This window comes from Typopeltis vanoorti, chromosome 4 (genome assembly GCF_054136105.1).
Source record: "Typopeltis vanoorti isolate ZY-2024b chromosome 4, IOZ_Tvanoo_1.0, whole genome shotgun sequence".
Lineage (NCBI taxonomy): Eukaryota > Metazoa > Arthropoda > Arachnida > Uropygi > Thelyphonidae > Typopeltis > Typopeltis vanoorti.
This window is the reverse complement of record NC_143552.1, coordinates 146,070,014-146,081,305: the sequence shown is the minus strand read 5'-3', so window position 1 is coordinate 146,081,305 and position 11,292 is coordinate 146,070,014. Positions and strand designations below refer to the sequence as shown.

At 36.9% G+C, this 11,292-nt stretch overlaps 1 protein-coding gene across 1 annotated transcript in view; it reads right to left on the bottom strand.

The window, feature by feature from the left end:
- Positions 1–10,588: 10,588 nt before the first annotated feature.
- Positions 10,589–11,292, bottom strand: part of LOC150107735 (zwei Ig domain protein zig-8-like) — a 126,418-nt gene continuing 125,714 nt past the window's right edge. The window contains exon 4 of the mRNA XM_090392179.1: positions 10,589–10,962. Within this exon, the coding sequence (XP_090248305.1) occupies positions 10,589–10,962 (374 nt within the window). The remainder of the gene's footprint in view (positions 10,963–11,292) is intronic.

Below are 11,292 nucleotides of genomic sequence, written 5' to 3'. Positions count from 1 at the left end.
CGCAGTGCCACCGATGCCAAACATTTGGCCATGCCCAGATGCTATGCAAAGCTCAGTTTAAATGCCTAAAATGTGGCGAGAATCACCCCACAAAAACCTGCGCCAAGCCAAAAATCACCCCGGCTAAGTGCGCTAATTGTGGGGGTCCTCACCTTGCTAATTATAGAGGGTGTATACATCACACCAAAAACAGATGGAATGATCCAAGTCATCAATCTACCTCGTCATCTAGTGCGAGAGTTCCTGAAGCTCAAGCTACTCAGTTCTCCAAGAGTGAATACATGACAACAGGTGCTCGCCCATCATTAACTGAGCCCCCTTAAGAAAACGAATCTTCAACATCAAGTAAGAACATATGCTGATGTGGCCTGCTCCAAACAGATAGTACAAACCCAGAACCGGAATAATCCACACTCAAATCTATCAGCTGTTATCACCTCTTCTCTTGCAAACATGCTGCAGGATTTCAGCAACTGAAATCCATCCTTAAGTGTCACAAAAAGATTCATACAGCAAACCCAATCCATATTATCTGCACTCTCTGATGCATAGAAAAAAAATCGTCCCAAACACTCTTAGGATTATCGGTTGGAATGCCAACGGCATAAAACACAAACTGTTAGAAATCCAGGAATTCAATAATAGATACAACCCAGATATACTGCTAATTAATGAAACTCACCTGAGGCCTGCTGACACCCTGAAAATCAGAGGGTATCAGATTTACAGAAACGACAGGCTTGGGTATAGAGGTGGAGGTACAGCCACCCTTATCAAAAACTATATCAATCATCACTCAATAACCAACCCTACTACCACTAACCTCGAAATCACAGAAATCAATGTTCTCACAAACTCAATTGGAAACCTCAAAATTTTTTCTGCATACAACCCTCCATTAAAGACATTATTGACCTCAGATCTGGATGCCATCCTTGGAGTAAAAGGACCGGTCATCATTGCTGGAGACCTCAATGCAAAGCATCCTGCTTGGAACAGTAAATCTACTAACAAAAATGGTCGCATCCTTTCTAGCTACACAGGATTAAACCATGCTGTTGTGGCTGGACCTACCGAACCAACTCATCTCAGTACATCTGGCACTGCTGATATCCTGGATATAGCCATCCTGAAAGACATTAAACTACAGTACAGCCTTACATCACTAAACGAGCTGTCGTCGGATCACAACTCAATTCTACTGCAATTGGGAGAATAAGAATGCCTGTCTCCTCCTTCTCATTCAGGCATATCGTGGGAGAGATTGTCTAAAGCACTTCAGGATCAAATAGGACCCGTCCCTCACATATGCACACCAGAAGATGTGGAATCTGCAGTGACTAGCCTCACCCAACAGATTAAGTCCGCCATAATTGTTGCAACCTTCCAGAAACCTGTTCCCAAGCCTGATCGTTTGCCTGAGGACATTATGGACCTGATCAGAGAGAAGAGCAGAGCTAGGAAGAGATTTTATAACACTCGCGCACCTCAGGATAAGACAGTGCTTAACAGATTGAATGGAGCAGTAAGAGATGCACTTAAAACACATAGAAACGAAGTTTGGGATAAAAAGTTAGCCTCTGTCTCACCTATTGATCACTCTATTTGGGGCTTACTGAGAAACATCAAAAATAAAAACAGATTCCTCCCCCCCTTATAATCTCAAACCAGGGCCTAGTCCACACAGATGCAGATAAGGCAGAAGCCATACTTAAAAATCTTGAGGGTCAGTGCAAACCTTCTTATAACAACATTGATTTCAATCATCTGTACAAAATCCACAGACAGGTTAGGCATGCACTAAACCTCCCGGATACCAGTGCTGATCATATTGCACCCGCATCACCTGTTGAATTATATGATATTATTAAAAAACTTAAGAACAATAAAGCTCCTGGACCAGACAGCATCTCAAACAGGGTGATCAAGCTGCTGCCTCGAAAAGATATAGTGCATCTGACCAGTATAATAAATGCAATCTTAAGACTTCACTATTTTCCTTCCACCTGGAAAATGGCTGATGTGATTCCTACACATAAGCCAGGCAAAGACCCACACTTACCGCAGAATTATCGTCGAATCAGTCTCATCTCCAATCTGGGTAAGGTTGCAGAGAAGGTCATCCTCTCACGACTCCAAACCTCAGTAAATGACCTAAACATCCTCCCTAAAGAACACTTTGGTTTTCGACAACACCATAGTACTACCCAGCAAATCCACAGAATTGTGGAATATATCACCACCAGCTACAACTGGCGCCAGTGCACAGAAGCTGTATTCCTAGACCTATCTAAAGCATTTGACAAAATCTGGCATTTTGGACTCCTGCACAAACTTATCTCAGCCGGTATCTCACTAAAAATGGTTCATCTAATCCGTTCATATCTTTAGAATAGATCAATGCAAGTTAAAATTAACGGTTCTACATCGTCCCAGCGCCATATCTTTGCTGGAGTGCCGCAGGGATCTCTACTGGCTCCATTGCTGTTTTCTGTATACATGTCAGACATCCCACACAATCCGATGACTTCCATTTTAGCACTGTATGCGGACGATACGGCAATACTAACCAGATCTCTCAGACCCCACTTCGTTAGCAGAAAGCTTCAAGAAAATCTTCTACAGCTGGAGGGTTGGTTCTCCAAGTGGAGATTGGAAGTCAACCCCCTGAAAAGCTCAGCGGTTCTTTTCTCAAAAAGGCCAATGTCTCCTGCAGGAGATGTGTTACTATTCAATACTAAAATTCCCTGGCAGAAAGAAACAAATTACCTGGGTGTGATTCTCGACAAAAAGCCATCTTTCAACCAACATATCAAGTCTGCATGTGCAAAAGCATCTAAAGCCATAGCTCAGATCTACCTGCTAATTAATAGAAATAGCAAACTCAGCAACAGAATCAAATTGCAGCTATACCAGATGACGATTCGTCCTATAATCACCTATGCCTCTCCAGCCTGGAGCCCCACCTCTAATACTAACATTATTAAGATACAGCGAGTGCAGAACAAGTGCTTGAGAATGATTTTGAACGCCCCGTGGTATGTTAGAAACAGCCAACTCCACAGCGACACAAATATTCCCTATATTCTCTCTTATCTACAATCCTTAGCTTCCAAATTTTTTCTCAAGACGTCCACACCTCCCAACGATTTGGTTCAACAAGCTGCAGCATACGAGCCAACGGATATATTCAAATATAGAAGACCAAAAACTATACTAGCCTCCTATAGCGATACATAATCTCCATGCCCATTCAGGGCGAGCAAACTGCTCGTAAATTTTACCCTCACTGTAACCACGACAGATAGCGGGGAATATGAAAAGCATTTTGCTTCACCCTTAAAGAATAAATGTCAATTGTCAATTTGGGACGCCAGAGTAAAATTTTACACATATGTTACCTTCTCCACTGACGTGATGTATATCGTTTTTCAGAGCAACATATTTCACATTTCACAAATCAGTAAGTTAACCAAAAAAATCTGTGATGCTATTTAGAAAAGGGTAGTGTTATTTTAAACCAAATATACTTTGAATAAGTTACCTTCCTCCACTGACGTATATCGTTTTGCAGAGCAACATATTTCACAAATCAGTAAGTTAACCAAAAAAATCTGTGTTTTTATTTCGAAAAGAGTAGTGTTATTTTAAAAAATATATATTTTGAAAAAGTTGTATTATTATTGAGAAAAAATTTAAAAGCCCACTTGAGACTTTTAGCCGCATCGTGTACCATCCTTCGTTGTAACTCTGCATGCCAAATCTCGTCATAGGAAAAACGATTCTTCTTTATTGGTGCATGGCAGAAGAAATGGGAGGCACGTGCTGTCATAAAATATCGCTGTCTGCTAGTAAAGTTCCTCAAGTGTATGCCAACACACACATAAAGGGACTCTGCTTTAACATCTGTGACTGCCCTTAAGTGATACAATGAGATTTAGCTTGCCAAAATCTCATGTGAAGATGCTGACTTCTCTAAACCTCAAATAAACCTTCTAAGAAAATGAAAGCTAAACCTCATCATATTATAATCGAATCGTGATCAGTGGATGACTGATCGTGATAGATCTTATGACGATTACTTGCTTATCTCGGTATGTTCGGTTATTTACATAATAACCCACACTCAGTATTAATCCATTGAGGAGTATTTAGTAGATCTGCTTTTACGTGAACTGCTGCTGCATCATCAGGCATAATATCCGCACATCCTCTTTGAGATATAGCACACATTTAAGTAATGCTTTCGATTTTTCCTTCATTTTTCACAGTGGAAATAGTATCAAGTCTCTTCACATTCATGTCACACATGGGAATTCTTATAATATATGCTTGCATGGAATCAGATTTAGTACTTATGTCTTTTCGAAAAGCGATTAACATTATAGACCTGCGTTATTTGTGCGATATCCGACTGTATTTGTCAAAACGTGCATTTCAGATATATGTTAACAGTATTGTGTGGTGGGTGAAGGAGGACAGGATGTAAATAACATGAAGTTATTAATTAAAATGTTGTTCGTTCCCTTACATTAAAATAAATATAATAATCTGGGTTTTAGTGCCCTTATTCTGAAGAACAAGCAAACTCACAACATCACCCGGAAATGCTTTTCCATTTCTTTTCTAAAGTTAAAAATCAATATTTGCATTCTTATTCGATGAGAATAACTATTAGTTTTATTTTAGGTTATAAATGTTATTACTTTTTGACAGTTCTGTGTTCTGTTAATTTAAACGTGAATAACAGTTTTATCATCACTTGCCACGCATAATTTTTCATTGTACTTTCATATGGAACTTTATTTTAGTTTTAAAAAAATGTGGTACTGCGCCCTCTATACAAAAAAAAACCCAGATAACAAATATATAAAAACAGCGTGAGATGCAGCATTTATTGCCTGTAATTTCATCTCATTTGATACCAAAAGGTAATGTGAGATGACAAAATGATCTCAGTAAAGTACCCTTCTTCTATTCTTCTAAAAGCGACCAGATACAAGCGATAAATGAAATAAATAACAGTTCGACATTTGATATCGTAGATGCTTGTTGCAATCAGTCAGCTCAACTGTAACACAAACAAGATGCGACGCAATGCCACAAGAGAGTATACGTCGAGGGTCAGATACTGGAGAATGCAATCAACCTAAATTTCAAAAGTCTAGAAATTTGTACGAAAATGTAAATATTCATGATTACTATGGGAATCACGGTGTGTTCGCCTTTATGAAAGAAATTAGCAAAGCATATTACTGATAATTTTTGCTATTGGCTTCATCGCAGTGTTTATTTATTTTAGGGATCTAAATGGAAGATAGCAGTGATATTTATCACACTATTCATTGCTGGTTATTGTATAAAGTTTAGATTTCCAATACCTCGTATCTTTCGTCATTGGAGAGATGAATTGATCAACTGCTGGATACTTTATTTTACCTATTAATAAAAAAAAAATAAATTAAGATTCTCATGTGCATTTTTTTCCCTTGTCTTTCCACTAACTTAAACCAGTTTTCAAAGAATAATCAGTTTTCAATGGATATTTTACAAAAATCTTGAGGCATCACACTCCGTCTACATTTGTCCCCGCAAAAAGAATCTTGACTCATAAAATACCTTGTTGTTTAGAATACCTCTCCATCTAACATTTGTGAGATCATGTGACACACATCCGCCGCTTGCCGGTGCCTAGCTTTGTATGACCTCCAGACGTTGTCCTCTTCCACAATATCTCAGAATAAAAATCGACATATGTCCCAATATTTTCATCTCGGATACTGCTCTTTCTATTATTCAAATTTCAAAATGTAGCAATGAAGAACAATTTTTAATATTTTTGGTATTTTAATATTTTTGGTATTATCGCGTCTTATCACTGCATGTTCACTGCATAGGAACATGGATTTTTGTGTGTGGTTTCATAATATCACATCAACTGATGTTGATTATCAGTGATCATTATATCATCATCATAATAATAATCTATTCATTGGACATCATCAGATGATGTGTGATCACTCTGTTGCTCAGTGATGGGCCACATCACTCCTCCGTGTATACTTTCCGGGAAGCTTCAACTTTCTGAAGTTCAGCCACTCCAAACACAACATCCATCCATCCATCTTCATGAGGGTTTATCCCTTCCTCTTTTTCCAGGAACTTACTGTTTTCAGAAGTCCTTCCATCATTTCAATGTGTAAAGTATTTCAACTTTCCTCTATCAATATTTTAAGGAGCTTTAAAGTTCTACTGATCACTTCTATCATCCATTCCTTTGCCGGCCTTTCAGTATATGATAAACTCAACACCTTCCGTAACGTTACCTCTCAAAAGTAGCAGTCATTTTCCTATCAGGCTTCTTTCAGTTTCATGTCTTACATCCATAAATCGCTGTTGGAAAAACAGCTTCATCCAGAATCCTCAACTTTGCTGTGGAGATTGAACCATCCCCCCAGATTTTAGACAAATCTCTGGAAGAATTAGTCATCCTTGATCTTCTTCTGATGTCTTCTGAACAGAAATTCTTCATATTAATAATGAATCTCAGGTACTCGAACTTGCTGACTTCCTCAATTCTTTCTCCATTAAGATACACGCGTTTCTCAGGAGCTTCTCTGCCTGTATTTCCTTTGAGAACCGTAATCTTTGTTTTGCTAGAATTGATCTCAAATCATCTGCTCATTAAACACAGGTATAAATAACAGAAAGTAGTACGGCTTAAGTAAATTTCAAAAATGGACCAACTAATGTAAATAATCTACAAATGTCAAATAGTCAACGAAGTATTTTAACTAGAGGACAACACTGCCGTTACGAATTTTCTCATTCAATGCAACATGTGTGTCTGAAAACTTTATGAACATCACATTTTTATGCGAACGTCATCCACGTAAGGAAGGTTGTAAATCTAAGTATATTATTACACTCAGAATGTAACAAAGTTTAGACAATAAGAAATGCTGTCCACTAATTAACTAATCACTGAATGTTTCTAAGACACTTAAGGACTCCAATAAGCAATTTGATAGTATCACATTGGAGGATGAAACACATCTAGCACATAAAAACATTCGTGAAAAATTGATAACATAATCAGTCAATAAACAAGACATTGAGGATATTGTAACAATTGGGAATATTTCTGGATAACAAACATTTGAAGTATTTACTTTTATTTTTTTATTTATACTTTTATTTCAGTGTTTTCTTTTGTTTTTCTTTTTTTGGGAGAATTGACAGAGTCCTTGACCCTTTATCTGATTGAAGAAAATGTGTGGATGGGGTTATTTAGCTATAAGCTTTGGTCATGGCTGGGTAACAGCAATAGCTGAGGTGGCTACAGCATTGCCATCCGTTTCCTTGGAGAAGTTTTTTCTTTTTTATTTTAAAAGGTTTATTTTTATTCAAATATAAAGCTTGCATTCTTTATAATATAGTAATATGTTTTAATGTTGATTGATATGCAGCTTATATATTAATTTAATTTATATAAACAGTATATATTTATTTTTATACATTAATGTTAAATGATAATGTAACTCTGTCAAAGACGAGTCTTCAATTATCTGTATTTATACATATCAATTTATACATATCAGGATGTTGATATGTATAAACAACACGACGCATCAGAAAACTTATTTTTATATTTCTTCACGCAACTGACTGTCTCTCGAAAAAAATAGTTTTTCTTCGTAATTTCCCTAAAAGCTAAATGAAAACAAGAATAATTACTTAGCAGTGAAATATGAAAACAGAAAGACACATCTCAATCGACGTTATATTAAACATCCACTTAATCGATGTCAAGGTACCGTTTAAACCCAATACCTAAGTTTAGGAAAAATTATTACCAAACATCATTTAACTTGTTGATTTAAACATGAAAGCAACCGAAAACGATAAGTCGCGTGGTCGATTTTGGAATCGGTTTACGCCTATTTCATGTTACTATATAACGTAAAAGAGGCGTAACGTTCAGACTGTGGGAGAAACAAAAACGATAGACGAAAAACAAAACAACACGTAATATTCGATATGGCCACTGCGAGTGACTACAACAAATCTGTGAAGGATAAGTAGCCTAGCGACAACAAGAATTTCGTTGTTGTGAAAATGCACACAGTAGATATCTGAACAGCGATACAATATTGTATGTCACAGTTACCCCTTCTTTCAGAATGATTTGAATAGGTTGTAATTGTGGCACTGAAAATAGTTGACAATTCAGTGTTTGTAAATGCCAAGTTATCATTATGAGTGTGATGAGATATTCGGTGAGGTATTATGTTATAATGGCGGAAGTATGCTAGAAGAAACTTATTATGTTAATATATTATTATTATTATAATAACGATTGAACGATCAATTTATTGTTTATTAAAATCAAGTAATGATTAGTATTAATTTAACGATAGTAATGCAATCAATTATCTGTTTTACAAATATTAAAGAAAAAATTTCATCAATGAAACAAACAGCTGAGAAAAATATCAAATATGAAGTTTGACTTGTTATTTGTCAAATTTTATTATCAAATAAACTTAAACTTAAACTTAAAAGAACTGGGCGATGGACTGAGTCCTTGACTCCTTATCCCGTCATCTGAATGAAGAGAATCTGTGTGGATGGGGTGTTATTGAGCTAAAAAGCTCTAGTCATAGCTGGGAAACGGCAATAGCCGAGCCTCAGTTAAAACTTCATTGGCTACAGCATTGCCATTTGTTACCCTGGAAGTCCTAAAAAGGACTAAGCCAGATGTCCTTATAGTCCTTATAAGGACTGGCTTAAAGGGGCGAAGCAAGAATGCTTTTCATCTTCCCCGTTATCTGTAGAGGACAGTGTAGGGATAAAGTGTTATTGAGCTATTAAAGCTCTGATCATGGCAGGAGGGTAACAGCAATAGCCGAGCTTCAGTTAAAACTTCATTAGCTATTAGCTACAGCATTGCTATCCATTACCCTCCAAGGGTATTGGATTGTCTTAAAATCAAGCCGGATGTTCTTAAAGTTCTTAAAAGAACTGGGCGATGGACTGAGTCCTTGACTCTTTATCCCGTCATCTGAATGAAGATAATCTGTGTGGATGGAGTGTTATTGGGCTAAAAAGCTCTAGTCATGGCTGGGTAACGGCAATAGCCGAGCCTCAGTTAAAACTTCATTGGCTACAACATTGCCATTTGTTACCCTGGATTTTCTCATCAGTTTCCAAGCAAGCCGGATGTTCTTAAAGTTCTTAAAAGAACTGGGCGATGGACTGAGTCCTTGACTCTTTATCCCTTTATCTTTATCCCTTTATCTTTATTCATCTGAATGAAGAATATCTGTGTGGATGGGGTGTTATTCAGCTGAAAAGCTGTGGTCATGGCTGGGTAACGGCAATAGCCGAGCCTCAGTTAAAACTTCATTGGCTACAGAACTGCCATTTGTTACCCTGGGAGTCCTAAAAAGGACTTTCCATCTATCCATGCCGCAAGCCGGATGTCCTTATAAGGACTGGCTTAAAGGGGCGAAGCAAGAATGCTTTTCATCTTCCCCGTTATCTGTAGAGGACAGTGTAGGGATAAGGTGTTATTGAGCAATTAAAGCTCTGTTCATGGCAGGAGGGTAACAGCAATAGCCGAGCCTCAGTTAGAACTTCATTGGCTACAGAATTGCCATCCATTACCCTCCAAGGATATTGGATTGAATGAATCAATCACCGCATCTCACGGCCGATTGATTCTTTTTGAGGGCTTCCTAAGCCGGATGTATACTCTAAGCCGGATGTGAACTTGAACTTGAACTTAATTGGTTGATGGACTGAGTCCTTGACTCTTTATCCCTTCATCTGGATTTTAGATTGTGGGTGATGAGATTATTGTGGGTAATTTACCCGCTCATTGTGAGCATTGAGGCTGTATCAGCTTTCTCTTGCGATGGAGGATTTCGGTTTTTTATGTTTGAAACGATCTGAGGGCTTCTAAGCCGGATGTATTATGTACTCTATAATTTTATAATCAGATGATTGAAGTAAATAAAAGGTGTTTTAAATTATACTAAAGTTTTTAATAAATTTTTCATTATTAAAACCTAGCTTTCGAAATCAAATAAAATAATTAATATAACAAATTATTAATATAACAATTGTAATAATTTTTATAACAAATAATTAATATAACAATATCTGCCTTTTTTTGAAATGGCACTTCTATTATGCTGCAGGTTCAATAAACATCCTTTTTTTCTCACTCTAAATTGTAATTGTGAGTTTGGCCAGTTTGTGTTTGGCCAGTTATCGTGTTCTCTTCCTTTGGTATAACCGGTTCATTCTAGTCCATTTCTTTTTTGTCCATTATTTTTCTGCATTCTTTGTACATTATTTTTTCATTCTTCATTTCGTTTTTGAATTCAATCATTTATTGACTTATTTTGTTTTCTGATTTATGTGTTGTTATCAATAACATATAACATATCGCCTTATATTATCAATAAATCTTACTTGGAAATACAGATAAACATAAATTCTTTGTGAAATATAATGAAGCCGAAGGCATTTCAAAATTCTTTCTTATTAATAAATACATTACGATTTTTATTTTCAATATTTATTCAATTAAATAAGGATATATTTCTTCCTCCTTTAATTCAGAATCTTTAAAATTAGATAATAAATTGAACTCACCATTTAAAACATGCACATTTATACTGGTGGCATCTGCATTTGACGGGCAGCAAGTATAGTTTCCCGTATCGCCAGTCTGAGCGTTGGTAATGAAAAGCCGACTGATGGCTGTGTCTTGAGTGGCCTTTTGGACGGCGATCTCTCCCCTGGAAGAGTCGTAGTTGATCATTCGGTCATTGTGGTACCAGAAGACGAAGGCTGGAGGTTCAGAGCTCTCACTGATCACGCACGTCAAGTTGATAGAACTTCCTGTCTTCACATACAAGTCCGGAGCTTCTTTGATGTAAGCTTTAGGAACTGCAGGAGATTAAATAAACAAGCTAAGTAATCCCACGTAATCCTTTGTAAGAGCATGGATTCAGTAGAAAGAGTGAGTTACTTTCATTATTTTTTTTACATAAATACCATTCGTGTTTCTTTGTCAAATGTTATTCAGCTGTGGCTCGTGTAGTTTCAGTAAAATTACGAACGTGATATTAGGATTGAGAGTAATTTTCAGAGGGCGGAAAAGCCTTCTAAAATTAGCAGTTTATTTAAAGAGGGATCGATGTATCATCTTTTGTTTCAGTGGTATTTGTTTTGTGAAACGTATAGATGGATTCAACTAAGCGAAGTGCTCGATGTGAA